Genomic DNA, 25,237 nt, shown 5'->3' on the forward strand with positions numbered 1-25,237 from the left:
AAGAATAACGATCCACTGAGGGGGTATCAGATCATAACTGTTACCTTATCATGGATTTAAGAAGCCAGGAATGGAACTATTTCATACTACATATTCCACAACAGGCACAATGCAATCAGTAAGCAATCAGTTCATAAAGCTACCTATAGCTAAATAAACTACACAAAAGTGCTCAAAGTTTGAAGTGGTTTAGCATTCACTGAACATACTGAGAGAGCAATTCATAAACGTGCAAACTCAAATTTAACTTTGGGAATAAGAGCTAATGAAAACCCCAGGAAAGATAATTACTTTGTGACAGTTAAAGACCAATCTAAGTGCTAATTAATTTTAGGAACAAGGCAGAAAAAGAAACACCCCAGTAGGTGGTCCTGAGTTGTAGATCAGAGTAAGATTAATTGACAAGACACAAAAATGGGTTTGAAAGCATACTGACGGAATTACATGTATCTGTGTGCATGAATAATTTAGTGTGCAAGTTCATCATGTGGCATGCTCTGGCCTGGCAGCCTGTGCTCTGTCAGTATGCCTGCCGCTCCATGCAGTGGAGTCATTGTGCCCAGTTTCCAAGCTGAATTATTGAGACAGTGTGTGGAGTCACTTCAGTGTGAGACTCCACCTGAAACTCCTACTCACTCTGACTCCAGATAACAATAGTGAGTCAGATAAGACTCATCTACACCATATCTCATCTGAATGACCTCCGTAATAAGAAATTCAGATGCCTTCCCCAGCAAAAAGTTATTAAAAATCAGTACTTCAGTTTGGACATCTTCTTCAACCACACACATCATATGAATCAGATGTTCTCAGAATATTCTTTCTTTGTGAGTTTACGAATATTTATATTTTATAGTAAAATCTGATGGATGCTTAGGAGTACCAAAAGTGCCAAAAGTACCATTGTACTACCATGGACTACTGTTCAAAAGTTTGGGGTTGGTAACATTTTGTAATGTTTTTAAGAGTCTTTTATGGTCACAAAGGCTGCATGTATTTAATACAGTGAAAATGTGAAATATTCTTGCAATTTAAATTGAGCTGTTTTCTATTTTAATATATTTTAAAATGGATAAAAGTAGTTTATTCTTGTGATGGCAAACCTGAATTTTCAGGAGCCGTTAATCAAGTCAAGTCAAGTCTTTATTATCATCATCTTCAGCATCACATGATCCTACAGAAATCATTCTCATATGCAGATTTGGTGCTCGAAAAACATTTATTATTATTATCAATGTTAAAAAGCAGTTGCGCTGCTTAATATTTTTGTGGATTCTTTGTGAATTTCAAAAGAACTGCATTTATTTTGAAATAAAAATAATCTGTAATATTGAAAAATGTCTTTACTGCCACTTTTGGCCAAATATAATTCTTCCTTGTTGAATAAAATAAAAATATTAATCTTTTTAATATTGTTTTGTTAAAGGAGTTTGTTTTTATCCAGTGGAGAATGTTGAGACATTGGTTGACCACACAGACATCTCCTAAATGCAGTATATATGGCACACCAACAAAGACATTCTTGTTCAAGGTACATCCTAATTCATCCTTCATTTAAAGCTCATTAAAACAGCTTTAACTAATAGGATGCAGCCATACAGACAGCTGAAACTCAAAAATGTTTTTAGTGAAATGGCAGGTAGGCGTTTTTGGACTACTAAAACGGCAGGCAGCTCCATCTGAACTGCTCACGCTGCTCTCTCTAGAAACAGCCTCCACAGTGTGATAGCCCTTATATTAACTACACATCTACATGCAACACTCACACAAAAAACAAGCCATTTGTGCTGTAAGCCAAGTCTGGCTTGTGGCTTTTGTCATTATATGACTATAAAATTGAGTTGACAAGGTTAATGAAGAACCTAAAGCACTTCCTCCATTTCATGAGCTTCCTTATACAGTACAAATAAAATCTGGAACAGTGCAACAAGCTATTTCCTCTCCTTACTGACAAACACAACGTGTCCATAAATTGCCTCTCAAACATGCACTGAGAGTTACAGTCAATACGAATCAGAAAGGGCAGGCGTGATCTTGACCCAATAGGCTTACTCACAGCATAACAGCAAAAGAATAAAAAAATAAATAAAAGTATACATTCACTGTAGAAGTACCATGGAATACTATATATCTACATATAATATATAAGTAGGGCCGAGCTAAATGATATGGCCAAAAAAGTTATCACGGTAAAATTTTTCATATCACTTTTTTAAGATTTTTACTCTTAAGTGATAGTTGTAGAAACCAGATCGTTTAGAGTGGTTTTAACTTACTCTTTATGGTCAGAACATTACAAACACTTCACGTTTTTGAATTCTTTACACTTTTCCAGTCATTTTTCCTTAAAATAAATATCTCAATAGAAAAATGTATTTCTTAGTTTGTGCATATTCTAATGAGTGATATTGTTTAAAATCATGAAACATGTTTGTGTTGATGATGTGTATCTTCAACAAATTTTGCAGTGCCGGCTGCAATATTATTAATAATAATAATATATATATATATATATATATATATATATATATATATATATATATATCTTATATGTGTCTTTGGGAATGTTCATTTATGTTCAGCAACATCTGTAAATATTGTAACAACCTGATTTTTATATATGGTGAAATTTTATGCAAGTTTTATTCAAATTAACCATTGGTCTTTCATAGTAGCATACATTTAGATCAGGATAACCATGGTTAAAACCACACATATAGCACCTCAATACCATGGTAAAAATGTGACTATATGGTTTCTAGGTATTTGTATTAAAAACAGTAGTCTAAATACATTTAGTGTAAATGCACACAAATGCTGTTGCTTAATCACAACTGTAATTATATTCCATTACTCCTTTAATACATTTAATACATGTCTGCATTAATAATATAATAGAATTCGATATGAACAACCCACATTTCTGGCACAATACCATGGTGCAGGTAGATGTAAATTTATGGTAAACGATGCTGATTTGTAGATTGAAAAGCCTTCTGACTGTACCATTGGACACAGTGTTTCTCCTGTTTGTCAGCACTGTTTCATCCAGTTTTAAACTAGTTTAAATCACAGAGTCATTTGTGCTCTTCGCTGAATTCAAGCGCTTCACACTGGCTCTCACAGCTCTGTTTAGTACTCGCATGACTGAGACTTATCAGCGAGTAATCGCATCTGCTCTAGTGAGCTCGCGCTGCACTGCCGTTTGAACTTTGTGCCAAGCAGATAAATGGTCCGTGTGGCTCAGTTAAAATAGAAGCACTGTTTTGTTACACTTTTTGGTGCATAAACATTATATCGAACATTTATTGAACTCATGTTATCATTTTAATAATAGTTATCGTTTTATTGCCCAGCACTATATATAAGCCTCATGGTATTTTCGCAATATATTTTTCTAAGAGATGTCAAAATAAGTACAAAATACAAAACCATTAACACATATAACACAGCAGAGACTATTGAGTCATGTTATATTAAAGTAAGAAAAGTGAAAGGAAACAACATCATAAGCTTGAAATGCATGGGTTACACTGGCTGGACTCACCAGAGGCGAGGGAGACAGAGATATGTTGCCAATAGAAGCTTTTAATTCATCCACCGAGGGAGCTGCAATGTTAGCATCTGCTGGCAGTGGTCTGATTTTGATCTTAAACTTTTTGCGGTGGTCCTCCTCTTCTTCAGACTCACTGGAGGAGAAAAAGTAAGACTTTTCTTTGGGGGCTGGTGGAGGGCTGTTAAGGGATCACAGCTTCATTTTCATTCACAAAAAAATATTATAATTTTTTAAAAATGACAATACAATTCTCATTGCTTATTGATAAAATCAAAAGATTCAAAAAGTGTAATCACAATAATTTATGGCAAAATTAAAGGATATCTCCCTCATCCTCATCTGGTCTGATGCTATATCCTTCTTCATCAACCTCAGGTGAGTTCTGCAAAAGAAAATAACTGAAGTCAGTCAGTATTACAAATGCAGTGGATGGTATTTTTTGGAACAAACTGCCATTAATGTAGCAGACTTGGGCTGTCATGCTTTGCTTAGTATCATCATCAAGGTATTAAAAATGATGTACTTACATATCTGTCCCAATCAATCTCCCCATAGAAGCCATTTGGAGCCCCATTGGTCTTTTTCTGTGGCTGAGCAAATCAAAACACAACTTTAGTAACATCACTCAGAATCACTGATTTCTAATTAGATGAGTTTGGCCTATTTGGGGGTGCCGCTTGGGGGAATCTACAGGTGCTTAGTGAGTATTCAGTTCTAGCGTTAGACTTCAAGCTATATAACTATGCTGTCTCTATGTTCAGTACCGATTCAGTATCTTGGGGCTCCTGTGCCATGGACATCCATCATACAGAAAATAAAGATATCATTTGTATTATTAAACTTTTTCACCATGTCAGATTATTTATATTTCCAATAAGGCTTCACATGAAAAAACTTGTTTACATTACCACTTATTACACAGCCCTGCATCTTTAAATTTTTTTTTTACTGATTTGCAAAACAGGCCTAACATTACCTAATTTGATGATGCTGAGTTCAAAAATATCAAAACAAAACACTTTCACACACTTTTTTTTTTTGCAAGATTTTTCTTAAATGATTAGTTTATAAATAAATATGCTTTTTTCCCACAAAATCTGTAGTTTTCTGTTGCTTACTCCATGTAGTAAAATGCCCAACAGATGTAGCAGAAAACAGCCGGGTTATCTTTGCATTTTCTTTTGTCATTGACCATAATTCTAACTTTAAAAATCATTCATACATGTGACAATCATCTGAGCATTGAACAAATAGTTATAATCTGGCTAGAGGAAGATAGGAATCATGTCTTTGTGGCAGTTTTTCTTGCGATTAAGGGATAATACAGGGGTTCTCAACTCTGGCCCTCGAGATCCACTTTTTTAGCTCCAACCTTGATCAAACTTACCTGCTTGTAACTTTCTAGCATTCCTGAAGACCTTGACTAACTTGCTCATGTGTTTAATTTGGGTTGGAGCTAAACTCTGCAGGAAAGTGGACCTTGAGGGCCAGAGTTGAGGACCCCTGGGATAACACAAGACTTTTTGTTTTGGCTGTCAGAAGCAAAAATGCTATCAAATGCACATCATATTCTGTGTCAAAACGTGACATGCTAAAACAAAATGCTTGGGATCAGTTTTGCATTGAAATTGTTCTAAACCATTGTGAGCACATATTTTTCTTACTGATCTTCGATGATAATGGGGAAGTCATGGCCTAATGGTTAGAGAGTTTGACTCCTAACCCTAAGGTTGTGGGTTCGAGTCTTGGGCTGGCAATACCACAACTGAGGTGCCCTTGTATGAATCCCGAGTATGGGTCACCATACTTGGCTGTATGTCACGTCACTTTCACTTTTTTTTTCACTTTCATAAATAATTTTTACCATACAAAGAATGCAAATGACTTGTCTGGGCTTATTTTATAGATAAATTACCCATAAAATGTCTTTCATCATTACAAATGGGTGATAAATGATAAATGGGTGGTCTGCTAGGGTCTTTTGTGTTTGTGTGTGTGTCTAATTAGCTCCAATTAGCTCAGAACATTTCATAATTACATAATTTCTTAGAAATCACAATGAACGGAATGAAATGAATACACACATTAATAATGTTAAACATTTGATTAATTGCATGTTAATCATCAACTTTGGCAGCCCTAAAGAAAACAAACGTAAATTCAAATTCCAAAATACAAATAATAGTAAATCTGTCTCTTGAAACAATGCTGCAAATTAAGCGGTACTTACTCCACCATCTCTGTCTGGTGACCCCCTAAAAACAGAGAAAACAAAAGAAAGAGACAAAGACAGAGACAGAGATGTATTTAATACCCACTTAACATGCAAGCCTCTCTTTTTTCTCAACTCAAGCACAGAAGCAATTAACCATTCACCACTATGAACAAAAAAAACACCTTACTACTCCCCAAACAAACAGACACACACTCTCAAAACAGCCATCATTTTTAGCACCCTGAAGCAGGAGACAGGGATTCATAGTGTGCAAGCAGCAAATGCTCCATTGTGTTGATGGGTTTGTGTGAGAACTCCATCAGCTTGCCTTAGGAAGCTCTACTATTATAAATTAATTAATCCTGTAAAGCCTGACATATGAGATAATAGACAAACTATTTTTTCATTTCCATTTTTTGTAATGGAACAGTTAATTGAAACTTTAGACAAAATCTTTAAAAAGGTTGCATATGAGCTTTTGTTGAGCATCATATTCAATACATTAAGCCTTTACAGCTCATATAGCATGCTACAAGAGAATATGGAGGTCATAATTGTGGAGAGAAAAAAACACCTCAGTTTTATTCAGAGCCCCACATTAAGCAAAAATATGTGCAGTTACTGATATTTTTAAGGCCAAAAAGTAAGATATAATTCTTACAGTTTATAATGACCATGAGATCTATGTTAATATTACTGGCATAAATTGCATTTAAATATCAGTTGTCACTCTGTATCTCCCAATTATAGGTTTTAGCAAGATTATATTTAAAATCTCTGTATTTTTATCAAGGATGAAAAAACATAATGCAATGCAATATAATGATGACTAAGACATGTACAAATAAAAGTTTTTTTTGTTTTTTTTTAAAAAGCCTGTTATATCATATTTCATTACATTTTAACATGATTATTAAAATAATAATAATAAAAAAAAGAACGGATAAGCAAGTAAACCTAAATATTCATCTTTAAATTATACTAAAAATATAAAAGTTATTCTTACTTTTAACTTATAAAAAAAATAAAAAATAAAAATAAATAAATTGTCAGGAAAGACTAAATAGAAATAAAGACACATGTACTATGACCTGAAGGGGGACGATTTTAGAATTATACTAAAAGGCATTTTTCTTGCTAAAAGTTTAAACTTTCAATCAAGATGTCAGAAGGCATAAGGCTGTGTAAAAAAGTTTTTTTCAGCCAGGTTTTGATCATGTTGATATTTTAGAGGCCTTAAAATTTTTCATATCAAATATGATACATCAGCCTTTAGGGGTAAATTTCTGGTATATAAATTAGTAAAACTTACGTAGAGTCAGTGTCCTTTTCTTTCTTCCGTATCCCGAAGGCCTTCCTGGTACGTTTTTTCAATCCTGTGGTGTGGGGAGATGATGTTAGTTGTCTGATTTGATATGGCTCAAAAACACTGTCACAAAAACACAGTACATCCTAAGAGACACAGACACATGGCATCTGATGAATTTACAAATGTGCTGTAACTGTGGGTGTGTCTGTATCTGTGTGCCTTTGTGTGTGTGTGTGTGTGTGTGTGTGTGCGTGCATGCGTGCATGCGTGTGTGTGTGTGTGTGTGTGTGTGTGTGTGTGTGAATGTAGGTGGGTGGATGTTTGTATAGAGAGAATGTTGAAACAGCTCGTGTCCAAAGTCAAATGACATTTCAGATCAAACAATGAACTGAATCCATTATTGAATCACTCTGCCGACTGCTGATACAAAATTGATTTCAGCATCACCAACATCAGAGACAGAAAACATTTGCATTAAAGGGATAGTTCACCCAAAAATGAAAATTTGATGTTTATTTGCTTACCCCAAGGGCATCCAAGATGTAGGTGATTTTTAACTCAAACCGTTGCAGTGTGTCAGTCATATAATGGAAGTGAATGGGAATCACAGCTTTGAGAAACCCTGTGGCTCGTGCCGATACACTGATGTGTAAAGACATGAAACGATCAGTTTGTGCAAGAGACTAAACAGTATTTATATTGTTTTTCTCTGATTCACCGCATGTCCGAACTGTCCTGATGCATTCTCAACAGCCGGTATGTGATGCGTCTTCTTCTTCAACACCATTGACACTCCCAATTGAGATTGTAAATAAAGTGTCAATGGTCCATTTGAGAGATAGGTGGTGGTAATGCAGTTTAAAGTCTGTGATCCTCCGTGAAGCAAGAAGAAGAAGAAGAAGACTCGTCATGTGCCGGCAGTTGAGAATGCGCTCAGGACAGTTCGGACATTGTGGTGAATCATAGGTAAAAAAAAAACTATATAAATACTGTTCAGTTTCTTGCACAGACCGATCCTTTCGTGTCTTTACACATCAATGTATTGTCCCGAGCCGCATGACTGTGTAGCAGGGGCATGTCCGCCTCACAGCTATGGGGCCTGCAGGGCTCTGAGTCAGGCATCGACCCAGTCAAGCATCTGCAGCAACAGAGAGCTCCAACATGGTGGATGGCATTATTGATCTTTACTAAATATTTCCTAACACATGCACAGGCTTTAATGCTGCTGTCTGGCTGAGAGCAAGAAGACAGAGAGAATCTATTTCTCAGAGCCATCAAAGAAAATTCCCAGACATTGCCTTTACGTGCCTACTTTTTCTTTGCCTTACATGTTCCACTGTTTTTTACACATTCCATCGAAGCAAATGTTCCTTTTGTCTAATTAAAAAAGAAGTCAGGAGGAGCAACTGTAGTAGCCTCAAAAAGTTACAAAATTATCAGTTAAGGGCATTTTCCTTATACTGTCTATATCTCCTTGAATACCTGAAACTTAACATGCTGACAACTCTATTTCAAATGATGTGTCTCTAGGAGAATAATTCTGATATAAATCAGGCTTTTTTTGCATTTACCTTTATGTTTGTGTTAAGTGGACTATTACATAATCAGGATCTTCTTGTAGAGTATGGTATGCGAGTCTTTATAATGCTACTGAAGCAATCTAGCAGTTTTGCCTTTCAGGGTGGATAGATTAATAATATGTTTATAGTCAAAGAGCTCTTGAGACAGGTTTGAAGCAATTAAGATTTAATGTAAATTAGTGGTTAGGTTGTTTACGCTATTTTAGGCAGAAAAAAAATAACTGTTTTGCTATGAATAATATACTTAAGGGATGTAATTCACTATACAATAGGTGGTAGTTCAAGGCTGTTGGAAGATTTCCATGCTCGTAAATTTGATAAAAACAGATCCCACCCTTACAAAAGAGAATTGCAGAGGTACCATAAAACAATAGTGGCATCAAATAATAGCAACATGATACTTTGAAATATGTCAATAAATGATTAGCAGTTTCTCGCACCATGGCACTTTGCAAAACATGATAGTTTTTGCTACTTTGTTGTTAGTGTTAGTGTTGTTAAGTCAAAAGAGCTCTTAAAAAAGCACTGCTGCATCATTTTTGGTTCACATATATCAAGCTCTATCAAGCTTTAAATCTGAACCCTGACATATCACAATTTCACCTAAATCCACATACTGGAAAACACAAAAGCAACTACAGTGAGTATATCAATACAGTTTGGAAGCATTTAAACACACTGCTAAAGCAGATTACGGCCTCTGAACATAGTCACACTTTCCATATAAGCTAACCCCATGAGATGGCTTAAGTCCAGTTTTTGACAACAGGGATTTCTAAACACAGCATAACACTAATTAATGGCTATGAAAATAATATGCTCCATATGTAAGCATGATGATGGAAGTGGTAACATGATTACCAGTAGCTAACTCATGAAGTGAAGGCCAGAGAAAATGACAGCACTAACCGTCCAGGGACAACACTTAAGCAAACAGGAAAAGAGAAGACGATATGTGAAAATAAAGATAGATGGTATTTAGGGTTTTAGAGACTACAGAGAAAAACAGTAGTGGTTAAAAACAACAAAGATTAATTGTAGGTGCCACAGAGCTGGCAATCACCTGTGACATCAGTCCAACTCATGTTTCAGAAAGATTAGTTTTCTTCTTTCTGCTGTTATAGCTAAGAAAGTTTTTCTAGAGCTTCCTGTAGTTTTTTTTTACCCAACAAACACTACTGTTAATGCTAGAGACATGGCAATATTTCATCACAAAGAACTTTGTCCATGTTTCCAAGTACAGATGACATCATATAAAAGCATACAGTATAAAATACAATACATTAGAATACAATTAAATGCAGTAAAGACAGTAATATTGTGAAATATTATTACAATTCAAAACAACTGTTTTTAATAAAATTTAAAATGTAAGTTACTTCTGTGATGCAAAGCTGAATTTTCAGCAGCCATTACACCAGACTTCAGTGTCACATGATCCTTCTGAAATCATTCTGATATGCCGATTTGGTGCTTAAGAAACATTTTTTATTATTATCAAAGATGAAAACAGTTTTTGCTACTTAGTATTTTTGTGGAAACCATGATACACTACAATTCAAAAGTTTGGGGTAAGATAGAATATAGAAATGAAGGATACGTTAATTTAATTGAAAGTGGCTGTAAAAGACATGTATAATGTTACTAAAGATTTTAAATAAATGCCATTCTTTTGAACTTAATTTTTCATCAAAGAATCCTGAAAAAAATGTACCGCGGTTTCCACAAAAATATTAAGCAGCAAAACCTGTAGTCAACACTGATGATAACAATAATTCTGCTGTGCCATCACAGGAAAAAAAAAAAAAAAAATTTATAAATACATTATATATAATGTAATTATGGTCTTGGTGCGCATAAGAGACATCTTTTAAAAATATTTTAAATAGTAATTATTCCTAATTTTTAAAACACGTCTGTGTGTTTGTGCGTGTATATATTATATATACACCAAAATAGGCATTCATTTGCCAGTCAATTCTTTATGAATATATATACTGTACAGTGTGAAGGGAACTCACAAAAGAGAACTCCTCTGAACAGGAGAACATCCTGCAAAGCAAAAACAATGTGCAATAGTTTTATATAGACAAACACAGACCTCAATAATGATGACAATCAGCAATCACCATATAACAATTAACAACTGACTACTGAATCAACAACAACATTAACTCAGCAAACAGCAAAACAATGTACCAGCATAGTTTAGTCAAGCTTCAAAGTCAGCTGGGGCCTCACAAAGCAAATCAACAACACTGTTGAATTATATCCTCTAATATAAAAGATACAAAGAGAGACAGATAAAAAGGAATAAGTATTCAGCATACATTAAGATCAGGGTTGTGTTTGGGTGTTTATCATGGCCATGATGCAAATGGACATTTCATGTCATGTCATTTCATTACATGGTCATAAATACATAGTATTATCACGGTACATCAACAGTTCAAAATAACATGGTATTACAATAGTACTTTTTAATTTTGTAAGAGCTCTTATTCATTAACAAATGGACCACTGAGCTTCTCAGAGAGAACTCCATAACAGCTGAACTGAGATAAACAGCTGGGTTTTGGCATGCACTGTATAGATTTGTCTATAGATCTGTATTAACCAATATCAGCACCAATATACAATATACTTCAAATTCCACTCCAAAATGTGGAGTCGACATACTGTAAAATTGCACAAATTAACAGAAAGCCCTTATCATCTATTCTGTCATTTTACCTAAAATGTTCATTAGCTTCGAGCACAAAATGTGAACCAAACAGCCTATTCCCTTAATTGGGTCCAGGTGGCTTCACCGTACGCCATGTGCTCGAAAGACCAACACACACACTCACAAACTCTCATAAATGACTGCACATACTCAAAAGACACACTCTGCTTGAAATCTCAACCCCCCAGAGGAAAAATGTCCACCACTGGGGAAAATAGGTCAGGAGAAAGAATGGCCTGTGCTCATCACTAAGACAAAGACAAAGTAAACATTGAGACAGAAGACTGTTTTGGAAAACAGAGGCATTTTGGAAAGCCAGAAAGATAATCCTTAAGGCACATGATTCAGTTATGACACTGAGAAAATCACCCAAAATGAATTCTGTCATTGTTTATTTAACCTAATGTCGTTCCAAACCTGAATGGAGATGTTAAGCAGAATATTCATGCTGTTCTCTATTATAAAATAAAAGTTAAAGGGGAAAAAGCATCATAAAATGTGTACATAACTGTATGACCTTTGTGTTATATTTCAAGTCTTTTGATGTCACACTGAAAATGTTCACTTTCATTGTATAGAAGAGCACTGGACATTCTACTATAAATAACTCCTTTTGCATTTAACAGAAGAAATACAGCAAACATTTTTTTACATTTGCAGGGTTCTCAGAAGGAGAAGTCATCATAGTAAGGTAAACTTCTATAGTGGTGAAGGAAACTGCACTTTTGAAAATATAATTTTTCAAAAAAAAAAATATTATATATATATATATATATATATATATATATATATATATATATATATATATATATATATATATATATATATATATATATATATTGAATTTTCACTTGATCTAATATCAAAAAATAAAATTTCTATGTCTTCTTAAAAGAGGGAGAAAACTTGATTATGGTAGTCCAAAGAGAGAAAGATATCAAACTTGTTATTAGAAACACTCACACATAACAGTTAAGTAGTTTTCTGAAAATGTAATGCTAAGGTAATATAATGCAATACAAAGTATATACAAATATAATACAAAGTATAGTCTTATAAATGTACTTTACCTTTTTTTAAATAAAAATATAAACATTTTTTGCTAGATTTACAAAGTGAACTATGAAAATACATCTTCACAGTCTGTGAAAAGGGTTCACACAATAAGTAACATTATGAAATGCATGAATTTAAATGACATTTCCTATTATAGAACAGTGAAACTTCTGATGTCATCAAAGGGTCAAGGGCAGAAAACTATTAAAACTCTGAAATATCTTCCCTCTCATTACGCCTCTAAATGGTTGTAGTATCACAGCACCTATCATAAACAAGAGCATTTCCATCATAAACATAACTCCTGCAACTTCAGAGGAAGGCCAGTAAATAAGGCAGGGTCCAGTTCCTACTGGTATTCAGCAGGGGATAAAGAAGAACAAACAAGAGACACTAAGATAAATCTGCCGGGTTTTTCAATTCTAATATATTGCTGCCAGAGGTAGCATGGCAGATTGATTTAGACAGGGATTAATGCTTAACAATCAGTTCATCTGGAGAGTTGAGCTATCACACTGAGAGAAGAGATCAGAGAGCACAAGCAATAATCTTAAACTCGTTCCGTAATGATCCGCACAGCTACAATGAACCCAAGAGTGCAGATCTTAATCTGAGAATATTCATTAACAAGTCTGAAGACAGATGGCTATATTTATAGCCAGATCAGATCTTGAGGTTCATGAATAAATAAATAAACAAACAAACAAACAAACAAACAAATAAATAAATAAATAAATAAATAAATAATAATAAAATAAAAAATGCTGAGCACACAAACAAGCAATAACCTAAAGGAAAGGTTCTGAGAGAAATGCAGTTATAATCAGTTGGTGACTTTAAACAGCAGGTAGGTTACCTAATAAAATGATTGACTATTCTATACCACCAAAAATGTCAGTTTTAAAGAATAAAAATTATATAATAATGTTTTAATAATGAACACATTTTGATTACTTCAGCAACAATACTCCTGAAAGGATAAAGTATAGTACTGGAAGAAAGGAAAATATTGTGTTGGCTGATATTACTAATAGCTTGTAGCAACTCATGTTTTGCCAGCACAGAGAAAACTATTACCCAACGGCTCTCCCTATTAAGCTGTTGAACATGAAGTAAATGGGGTTGCCAAGTCTGCCTCTAGACTCAATGCTATAACATGCATTATGCATTTTCCACTCTGCAAACATATATACAAGATTGAAAAGACTGTGTTCAGTTCTTTGTGAATGCAACTAAATTAACTGTTCATGAAAGATTGATAAAGCTTTTATAACTTCTCCTAACAAAAACATGTATAAGCTATATTAATCTTTGGCATAACATTTATTTTCTCAAACATTACAATCGAGATTGTGTTAATGGCCTTGTTATTTCTAGTATCTCTTTGAATTTACTGTATTAATACCTTATATATTAAAATAAAAGATTGTGGATATTACGTACGTATTACAGTATGTTAAGCTTGCCAAGTTTGGGGTCAGAATTTTGATAATGTTTTTAAAAAAGGCTCTTATGCTCACCAAATATTTTATATACAAATGTTTACCTATTTCAAAACAGTAATATTGTTACATTTAATGTTACAGTAATATAGTTACTAACATATAATTATTGGTAATAACTATTTTAATAACTGTTTATTTTAAATTATTAATAGTTTTTTTGTGTGTGTGATTTAATCCTGTGATGATGTCAAAGCTCATTTTTCAGCAGCCAGTGTGACTCATACAACCACATATTCAGTCATGTCACAACTAAAATACAGTGTAAGCTATATTAAATATAAAATTACAACTTTAAAGTTACAAAATCTTAACAAACAAAACAAGCAGAAGTATGGGGCAAGATTTCCCTGGAGAAGACCAAGGAAACACTCAACAGTGGAATGTAAATCTCATGCTTTCTGAAGACCTCTTCAGAAATCCACTTCACTTTGGCTGTTTTATGAAGATGTTTACTAAGATGCTGTAATGATATTTTTTTTCTGCTGGGTTCCTTCACTTGCAGTCAAGTACAATGCCCAGTCACGTTGCATGGACACGTTATGACTAACAAACACTTAAACCTGGCCAACTCATTTGGTTAAAAGGATAGTGGAGCCCGTTTTTCCATTGTTATGGAAATCCACCAACAGTCACGCAGAATAATTGTGTTTACAAAACGAACAGTAAACACTCGCTGCACCTGCACATGTAAAATAACCTCCACATTGGAAATGGCTGTAAAGATTTGTTCCTACACTCTGGGGACAAAAGAGGATCATGACATCTCACTTGTACTTTTATCTTGTAATATAATGGATTAATGGAATTGCTAAAGCAGTGATTATATGAATAATCACTGAATGCTAACAAAAAGGTCTTTTGACATTAATTAAACTCTTACAGAGAAAATAGCTCTTAAATTTAATTCATGTTAACAGTGCCAATGTTTGCGTAACATTCTCTCTCTCTACTAAGAAACTTTCATGATATTCTACAATGGGTGGTTGGTGGAAAAAATATGACAATATGAAAATATGTCTTCATTTCTACTAAGAAATATGCAATTAAGTCACTGACGTTTAACAACTGTCCGCCGTATTTCATATATTCCTGCACAGCATCCATAAAGGTCAGGTTTACATGCCTTCTAGAAGGAAATGGCACTATTACCCCCATTATTCCCTTGAGCAACCTGCTCTAGTACAGGCGAATGTCCCAAAAATAAGTGCAAAAATAAGCTGTGATGACCACAGCATGATCCCCAAAGTCATAAGCATAGGTTAGAAATTCAGTACATTTTAGCAACAATACTCCTAAGAGCTTATAAAGTGAAATGCGACAAGAATGACGAGGATTCAGAAACTGTTGGCTGATATTTCACAAATAAAACAAAATAAAATTAAATAATTTATACATTATTGCCAATTACCATATAACTCTTTAAATAATAAGTGGTAAAAATAAAATTGAAGTGCTCTGGAGCAATTATGTTAAATCACACCAGATCTGGTGGAGGTCTGGGCACTCTGTGTAAGACTAAAGAGGAGAAGTACAGCTCTTGTGCCAGTGTATGTGACATGTGCCAAGTCCTTGAGCTGACTGCAAGCGAAACATCCAACCAAATGGCTTTGTCCAAGTGTCTGAGCGCAATGAATACTGATGGCAATCAATTGTAAGACTGGCAAAAAAAAAAAACTGTAGCAGGTGATAGCAGAGAAAAACTATTAAGTCACAGTGTTAGCAACAAAAAAGAAGCAATGCAACTAATTAAATTATATTATTTAGTATGAAAGCACTACAGGCAACTTTTTAGGTTTTACGGCTTTAACTTAAATCTACATTAAAAAAAAAACGTATTTCATGAGCTGATATATTTCATGAGTTGATGTAACACAACGCTAATGAACGTAACTGATAAGAAAAAAAACTAAGAGGAAAACGTGAAATTTAACGCAGGGAATACTGGGGATGGCAATTTACGTTTTTTCACTCTAAATTACACTGGATTAAAGTGTACAGGATTAAACCACTGTTTTTTCACTTCAAAAACTGTATTTTACCATAAAATTACATGAAATGTCCATTACAGTTTTTCACCGTATATTGTAAGGGAACTTATCGTTAACCAATCAATAGGTTTTTACGATAGCATTTTTACAGTCTTTTACCAATAGATTTACAATAATTTTTTACAATGTAGTAATGGAACTACTTCAAATTATGATTAGCTTATAACTTGATGAGCTACAGATTTAATGTAGCTCCTTTAACACTGGTCTATCAAAACCACACTTGGACATACTTGATTCTTCAGACCACAGGCTTCATCTTCAGCCAGACGCCATTTAAGATTCACTGCGTCAGCTCTGCTACATGGAAATCCTGTTTATTAAAGACAATCTTCACATGGAATTGATTCAATACTGGCAGTGAATGAAGATTCTTTGTTAAGAAGCAGATGGAGTGTCATGAGACACAGAAGCAGATGGAGAGAGAGTCACAGCACAGGGAAGCTTGCACACACTGAACATTAAAAGATCAGCTGCTTCGGCCTCAATGCAACATCAACAAGCTCAAAAATCCCAGCATCATTTACAGTTCATTTTTCTACTTGCTAAGCCACAGACAGTTTTATACAGTATAATCCTATCACAAATTTTAAGTATAATAACTTGTAAAATGATTTGGGCAATTATGGTAATTTTCAAGAAACTATAAAATAGGTGTTTGTTTAAATAATGTTCAATACAAAACACAAATGGCTGATTAGACATGAGAAAAGACTGCTAGTTAGCTTAAAGTCATGATGTAACTGAAGTAACAACAGCAATTTGACATATATCCAAGTGAAATATATTATTGAATAAGAAACAAAATCTAGGTTGGAGACTTTGTTCTATCCATCATTCGTTGATTGGATGGAGGCAGATCTGAATGCAAGCTTTCAGTTGATTTTAAGAAAAGAACAGGGTTTAAGCAGGTTAATGGTTATGACTGGATAAGTCCACCATACAGTACATCACTAGAGAGGAGTCTGTAATTTCATCTGAGATGATCGAGTTGCAACATTTTGATAAAAAAAGTGAGCTTTTTGATTAAATAAATAAATAAATAAAAACATGCATGGAAGAATAACACAATATTTTCATCATATGGATAATCATATCGGTTTTCACAATTACATAAAAAAATGACATTATTTTGAGCAACGTTTTATCTCGAGCTTAAATATCACAATTCTGATTTTTTTTTCTTGCAATTCTTCTCAAAATTACGAGAAAAACAGAGTCAGAATTCTGAGTTTAAATCTCACAATTCTGTGTTTACATCTCACAATTCTGACTGAATTGTGAGAAACAAAGCCTGATTGTGAGAATTTCCTTGGAAACACTTTATTTTAAGGATCAGTCCTCATTATTAACTAGTTGTATGTTAGTATGCTAACATACAATATGCAATACTAGCATATTGGCTTTTTTTAGTACTTATAAAGAACAAAATTATGCCTTATTCTACTTGACCATCCCTCCTGGGGTGGTGCCGCTCTTCTCTCTAGAAATATGGCACAAAGTCTTAGAGTTTGTCCTTAACTAACTGGGGCCCAGGTCAGGAAGCAGACAGAGTGGCTAAACCGACCATCTGCTGGCCACCTCACGCCACAGAAATCAGCTAATTCTCAGCACATAGAGACTCTTTCACCTAGATATCACACTACCCGAACTAGAAAATACAAAAAATGTCCAAACCAATTTAAGAGTAACAAGGTCTGTGTACCTAACAATTTAATTGATGTTCAACAAACGAAAAACAGATATAATACGGATAAACAAATGATAAAGCTTGGCTTTTTGAATATCAGGTCCCTTTCTACAAAAGCACTTTTTGTAAATAATTTGATCATTAATCATAACCTAGGTGTGCTCTGTTAGAAAGAAACCTGGCTAAAACAAGATGATGAAATTATTTTAAATGAGTTCACCCACCAAGATTACTTTTATAAAGGTCAAAGTCATGAGCAGAGTCCAAAAGGTAAAGGGGGAGGTGTTGCTACAATTTATAACAATATTTTCAGTATTTCTCAACTCACGATTCGTGATTCATGATTTTGATTTCACGATTCAATTCACAATTTTTATTTTTAACAAAAAGAGATTTAAGACAAATTATAAATTAAATGTTTCCTTTTATTATTGCTTCGACAAAATGCTGCACATTTCTTTGTAAAATTTAAATATAACACTATAATAAAATACTAATATAGCACTAGCATATTATTGCTGTTTTGTTGGTTTTGATTGCTTCTATTGTCCTCATTTGTAAGTCGTTTTGGCTAAAAGTGTCTGACAAAATTTAAATATAATGTAAATGTTAATAACAAAGCTAAATTGGCATTTTAAAACAAGCCCCAAATCAAATAAATAAGTAACACAAATAAAATAAGCTTCTTCATATAAGCAAAATAAGGCTTTGTCTGTGCTGAGGCAACCACTGCATTTTAATCATGATCCAAAGAAAGATGCTGCATACATGCAACATGAGCAGTTTTTAATCTAAATTAGACTGTATAATTTCAAAATATCTGCATAACACAGAACAGTAGACAAGGTGAAAATGCAGATTCACTCTCTGCCAGCAGGTGGCGCTTAAATTGTTTCCTTGGTTTCCGCTGTAAACAAAACAGCGCTGCACTTATGAACTTTAATATGCATCATACAGAGGCAAGATGAAAAGAAAAAAGCACCAAATAAACTTATCTAAAGACATTCATATAAACTCCTACCCCTAATTGAAATGCAATTGTTTAGCATCTCAAACGATTCACATAACACACTAACACATTTCTAATATAAAAATCCGTTAAAGGATTTTTAGGCTGCATTAATTAGGACAACCAGAACTGGGAGCACTTCCAAAAACACACAATGTACTTGCTACATCGTTAAAAGAATGGCATCTACGCTAAAATTAGTCTGTTTCTTTCTTATTCCGAGGTCACAGTAGCCACCAGATCCCGTCTGTATCCAGATCAGATGGTGGATCAGCACCTAGAGATGACCTCGACAGCCCTGAATGTCAACTGAGACCAGGACTACTAGATGAGCCCCAAAGACAGATCCCCAGTGAAGACCTTATCTCCTAGACGGCCACTGGGACAAGACCACAGGAACCAGATGAGTCCTCTGCACAATGTGACTTTGCTGCAGCCTGGAATTGAACTGCTGGTTTCGTCTGGCCAGAGGAGAACTGGCCCCCCAACTGAGCCTGGTTTCTCCCAAGGTTTTTTCTCCATTCTGTCACTGATGGAGTTTTGGTTCCTTTCCTATTCAATACTGTAAAGTGCTTTGACACAATCTGTATTGTTAAAAGCACTATTTAAATAAAGGTGACTTGACTTTATTTTAGATCCCTTAATCCTACCCCATTCCTAAACTTAACAACTACCTTACTAACTATTAATAAGCAGCACATTATGAGTTTATTAAGGCAAAAGTTGTAGTTTAGTCAGTTAATAGTGAGAATTGCTCCCTCAACAAAAATGTGACCAGTTTTTATTCCATGGTGGAAATGGGCTTCCGTAATAAGATGCATTTAGGATGCAAAATAGGGTGAATTTCCATTTCATGTTTTATAAAACTACTTTTCTATAATACCTAGAACTACAATATCACAGGAAATTCTAGGTCAACTCCTTGCAGTGTTTGGACTTGGTCTGTAACATGGAATCAAGTCCAATTTGTCTGATGTTATGATTTTTTCCCTATCCCAGGAACTGTTTCGAAACAGAAAAAACAAACTTTCTCCTACAGTTTCCTGTCTGTAAGTACTGTTCTCTCTTTGCCTCATGACTTTCCCCATGGAAGTGGCTTTTTAAGGAGTGTCCGTGGGTTTCTTACATTAACCTCTATCTTTAATCTCGACTTTGCACATGGGAGTTCCCGTCATCTGTATTTGAGCGCAGCACCAACTGTGTTTGTGATGGGTTTGGTCCATGCGGACCCAGATTGCTCTTTTCCTCCACCACCCACACTGAGATAGTACAGGAATTTTTTTTTTAAATGATAAGTATAATCTCTAAACATCTTTATATCAGCAGCAACAAATTAAAAATCTACTATAACTATACTGAGCCTTTTTCATTATGCTTGCAATCGGTATTTGAAATGAGGAGTGTTAAAAGGGCATAAACAAAAGTCTGGCACCAGATTAAGAAAGTGGGATCAGCAAAATGCTATATATTTTAAACGCTGAACAAGTTGAAAAAAAAAGAAAGATCATAAAAATGAGATGGTTTTATATTGAATATGTTTATAGTGTTTACTGCTCCACTTCTACTCAGAAAAAATTACTTAATAAAAAACACTACTCACAATAATATAAGTACAAATCCAACCCTTCAGCAAGAGATGGTTACTGATGATAAAACATCTGCATACATTTCACATGATGGAGAAAGACAGGAGAGAGCAGCAGTGTGGTTTCTCAAAGGGCTCATTTAGCCTTCAGGTCTCACCAGCTGATGCTCTTCATGCCACACTTGAGAAAGTCAGTTGTGTACATGCTTGCCATTAGGACTGTAGAAACGTTATAGGGGGCAGCTGTGGCCTAATGGTTAGAGAATTGGACTTGTAACCAGAAGGTTGCAGGTTCGAGTCTCGGTGCTGGCAGGAGTTGTAGGTGGGAGGGAGTGAATGAACAGCGCTCTCTTCCACCCTCAATACCCATGGCTGAAGTGCCCTTGAGCAAGGCACTGAACCCCCAGTTGCTCCCCGGGCACTGGATATAGCTGCCTGCTGCTCTGGGTGTGTGTTCACGGTGTGTTCACTTCTCACTGCTGTGTGTGTGCAGTTGGATGGGTTAAATGCAGAGCACCAATTCCGAGTATGGGTTACCATACTTGGCAAATGTCACGACTTTCACTTTCACTAATATAGACAAAACCTAAGCTTTACAGTAATAAAATTAAGCACTGTTCTTTCATGGCTTTGGCTTTTAGCCTAGTTGTTTTAGCTTTGAGGTTTCCTATCCTGTACACGATTGTACTTTTATCAGGCATACATTACAATGATTTTTGGCCAATCAAATGCTGTACCACTGTAAACCAACTTGTATTGATATTACTAAAGCCTACTGATATAAAACGTGTGGTGATCTAAACTGTACCACTAGTTGAACAAATCTTGCACTTTGTAAGTGAATAATGTTATGGATTATGTTACATGAATATAGCAGCACTCAGCAATATCAGAACATTCTGCTTTGCTTCCCAGTCTTTGAATGACTCTGGTTTTTCAGTATCTATACTGTCTTCTGAGAGGCTCACACAAACTCCAGTTTCAACACACATTTCAAGGCAGCTGCACAATGCCTTATGCTCAGATTCTGCTGATTCGTTCTCTTGTTCTCTTGCCCTGCTCTCTTTCCTGATCCACTCTGCTGATGATAAAAATCAATGGAGCCTCTATTGTCTAGAGCAGGGAGGTAATGAAACCTAATCAGGATGACTCATCTTTGGGACAAGGACAGAGCAGCATGGGGTCCACAGCCTCTGTCAGTTTTTAACTCATCTGAAGCCCAGTTACACATGGAATGGCCTGCACATCAAATTAGTTGCCACTGATATGGCTACATCTAGGGGGAAAAAAATCTGTTTATACAATTATTTAACAGAAAATTAACCTTTAATGAGAAGTAACTAGTTTTAAACATAAAATATGTGTATCCCTTATAAATGGTGATCTTGGCCTGTCCCACCTTTTGACCTTCCTCACTGCATCCAACAGCTAAATTCATAAAAACAGTGCATAATTTGCAATAATCTGTGGAATTAACATTCAAGCCATGTGTCAAGAACTATTTTATTATTATTATTATTATTATTAACTAATTTTAGTTAGCAAAGACATAATTTTGTGATTGGTAATTATCTTGTTTTAATTTGAAAAATGTATTTATTATATATAAATATATAATTATATAAATTCTGTAATTTATGGGAAATGTTTATTGATAAAATATGGTCTTTTAATTCACTTTTTTTTCATATATCTTGTTAAGTCTGATGTCATGTGTCATCGTTTCTGGGTCAGATGTCAAAAGAAAGCAAAAACAGTGTTAAAATATACACTTATGGTGTGCCATAATACTAGCAAAATATGATGATTCTAGCCTTTATCTCCATACCAAAATCTTTTTTTAATCATTAAAATATTGGTGTCCGTAATGCCATGACCCCGAGACAGTAAGGTGAGTTTTTAAAAGCTTATCTTAAAAATGTAATATGATAAAACAATGCTTATTAATGGCTGTTGAGATAATATTGTTAATTGAAAGAGGCTTGGATGTGGAAATAGTATTCTTCACAAAACAACGTGACAAGCAGATACTTAATTTCTATATGTTTATGAAATGCTTACAGTATGTCAAAAAAACAAAAAAGTAACAGGGTTGCAAATATTGCAATCTTCACATAATGAAAAGAAATTAAAGTAACTCACATAATATCTAATTTGACCTTCTGAGGCTGATGATCTACAATGCCATCTCTCTTCACTAATCATTTGTTAAACTAGACCAAACTTATAAGCAACTTATTATGTTCCCTATTTAAGGAAAATGCCAAGTATTATCAAACCCCTTTTCAGTAAAACACACACTATCATCTCTTATTTACAATGGTTGGAGAGCAGCTCATGCTCATGCTTTAGCTGATAATGCAGCCAGTCAGCTCTGAATGGATCAGCACCATATCTGCCATCCGTGAGAGAGTCCAGCCCACGGTGAGCGGCACAGCTCATTCAGATTTGTCATCTGACATAGGTACACATGAATTTACAGCCATGCAGGAAATTTATACATGATTGTTTAGATATCCGAAACATATATGATTAAAATAAAATGGTCAGAAATAAATTTCCTACCCATGTGGAAATAAATACATATGTCACAGAAATTCATGTGTAATGAACACAAACAGACAGACAACAAGGGTCCTTTCTCTGTAATGCGTCATACATGTGTCTGGATGACAGATGCTCTTTCCTATTATATCATAGGCAAGGTCCATTCAGAAGTTATTAATCTGTCCTTCCTGCAATAGAACTAATGCTTTCAATCATCATCCCACAAAGAGCACAGTGGCATGACAATAAATTGCTTTTTCGCTCTAAGGCAAGTCTACTGTTTGCATAACAGTGCTCTGAACTGTAGGGTCATATAGGAAAGTACACACATTCAAGTAACCTTCATTTAAACCGATAAACAATTTCACATAATAACAGGATCATAACTGAAGTTTACATTCACATACAGGGGCATCATGCACCATTTTTTCAAGGTTATACTGGTGATTTCTGGCTTTTGTGGTGCCCTATAGGCGAGATGAAACCAAACCAAATGGAGGAAGTTGTTTGCAGTTTGAATGAACATGACACTTCGTTTCACATACACATTTTCACTGTTTGGAAGGGAAACAGGAAAAGGCCTGCATAAATAAGCCTGGACAAATAGTTAATCAATAAGGAATGGAAGTAACTCTTTTAAAGTCACTCTCTTGCAGTTCATCTTTATTTATTTAATGGCTTCCACTACCATAAATGCAATAAACATTAAACAATCTTGTATTTTCTGTTGTTTTAAGTATTTAAAGTAGTGGCACAACTTGTCTATCCAACTCCTGCAACCAGGATTAGAACCAGAATTAGAACTAACTTTATGAACTGACAGCATTTTCACTAAACTTTACAGTGTTTACCATTTAACATTCATTTTGGAGTGAGCTATAATAAAACAAAAATCTTTTAAAAGAGAAGTCACTGAGAACTGTTTTTATTTCTATTTCATTTGACTTTAATGCAAAACATTAGCTGCTAAATTGGCTGGTGAGTAAAAAAGTTCATTTCAAACACACCTTTAACCTTTGCAAAGTGCAAACCAGTAAAAAGAGAGGAAGGAAACAAAGATATAATCCCCTCTAATACTGTAAACAGGAAATGTTTTGTGAAGTACTCTGTGCTGAGTGTTTCCACATGTATCCCCACATTTATCACTGTACTGTGATGAATTAAATTTTTCAAACTAGTAAATAATTATGAAAATTAATACTGAAAATATTTTTGTGGTTATACACATTGTGGTCAGTAAGAATGTATAAAGGAAGGACAAATTAAATTGATCAAAAGCGAGAGTAAGACTTTTATATTGTAACAAAAGATTTTATTTTATTCAGCTTTACCGTCACATGAATAAATTACATTTTTAAATATATTTAAAAAAATATTTAATTAAATTGTAATAACATTTTACATATTTTTTTTTTTTTAGAAAAAAATAAATGTTGCCTTGGTGAGCATAAGATGCTTCTTTCAAAAATATTGAAAGAAATCATAATGACCCCAAAATGTTGAACAGTACTATATATTGAGACAGCTAAGCTGGCCAAAACACTAACATCACACATAAACCATCAAACTGACTTTGAAGTACTTCAGACTACAAAGTAAATGGCATGGCAAATGTCTTCAGTACCATATCACCAACCTATCAACCTCTCCCTTCCACCAATGTGACTGTCAGAACTTCTCCTCACACTCCTTCTAAAATAACATATCAACCACTGCAGCACTATTCTTTTCTCCTGTCACCATGTTTCCAACAGCATTTTTTCTCTCAACCGCTTACCCTGTGTTGCTTTTAGGGGCAAATGAGGTAATCCAGGGTCATATTTGGCAAACAGCTCTTATCTGGGGCCTCTGGAACCATACAGACGTAAACACCCACTCACACACTCCTTTGCAAACACAGGGAATTAATGAATAATGTTAAAAACGGAGTACATTAAATGCCTCAATAGCAAGACGAGTAATTGCTGTCAGTAACTGATTTTCAGTTATATAGAACACTTTAAACGAGAGAAAAAGCCTGTGGCTGTGTTGTTTAAATATAAGCATTTCAATAAAAGCACATTCCAGACTTTCATAAATTTGCTCTGGTCAAGCTCAGGACTGACAATATTTTAATTTTAACTCTTCTGTGTTGGGGTGGAGTATCCCTTTAAAGTTATAAGACTGATTCATGTAATTACAATAAACAGGATGGAATGCTGTAGAGTGAGACAATCAACTAATTGAACATCACATTATTTATCAAACTAATTGATAATATAAATGTTTGCTGTTGTTTTCCCTCACACAATAAAATCACTTCCCTGAGAATGATGTCACCTGGGCAAGGTTGCTAATAATAATTTGGCTTCCACCACTTTTAACTAATACAACATACAGAAATACATTATACTGTAAGCTCATACTATACAA

At 34.5% G+C, this 25,237-nt stretch overlaps 1 protein-coding gene across 8 annotated transcripts in view; it reads right to left on the reverse strand.

Annotated features, from left to right (window-relative positions):
* The window catches only part of LOC109106630 (SH3-containing GRB2-like protein 3-interacting protein 1), a 75,971-nt gene that overhangs the window by 29,448 nt on the left and 21,286 nt on the right, over positions 1–25,237 (reverse strand). For 7 of the 8 annotated variants that reach the window (XM_042758334.1, XM_042758335.1, XM_042758336.1 and 4 more), the window contains 6 exons: positions 7,084–7,147; positions 5,787–5,811; positions 4,321–4,341; positions 4,084–4,146; positions 3,881–3,938; positions 3,548–3,726 (listed from right to left, as the gene is read on the reverse strand). In XM_042758334.1, the coding sequence (XP_042614268.1) occupies positions 3,548–3,726; positions 3,881–3,938; positions 4,084–4,146; positions 4,321–4,341; positions 5,787–5,811; positions 7,084–7,147 (410 nt within the window). The remainder of the gene's footprint in view (positions 1–3,547; positions 3,727–3,880; positions 3,939–4,083; positions 4,147–4,320; positions 4,342–5,786; positions 5,812–7,083; positions 7,148–25,237) is intronic. The other variant, XM_042758337.1, reaches the window with a different exon arrangement.

The sequence above is a fragment of the Cyprinus carpio genome, chromosome A6 (genome assembly GCF_018340385.1).
Source record: "Cyprinus carpio isolate SPL01 chromosome A6, ASM1834038v1, whole genome shotgun sequence".
Taxonomy (NCBI): Eukaryota; Metazoa; Chordata; class Actinopteri; order Cypriniformes; family Cyprinidae; genus Cyprinus; species Cyprinus carpio.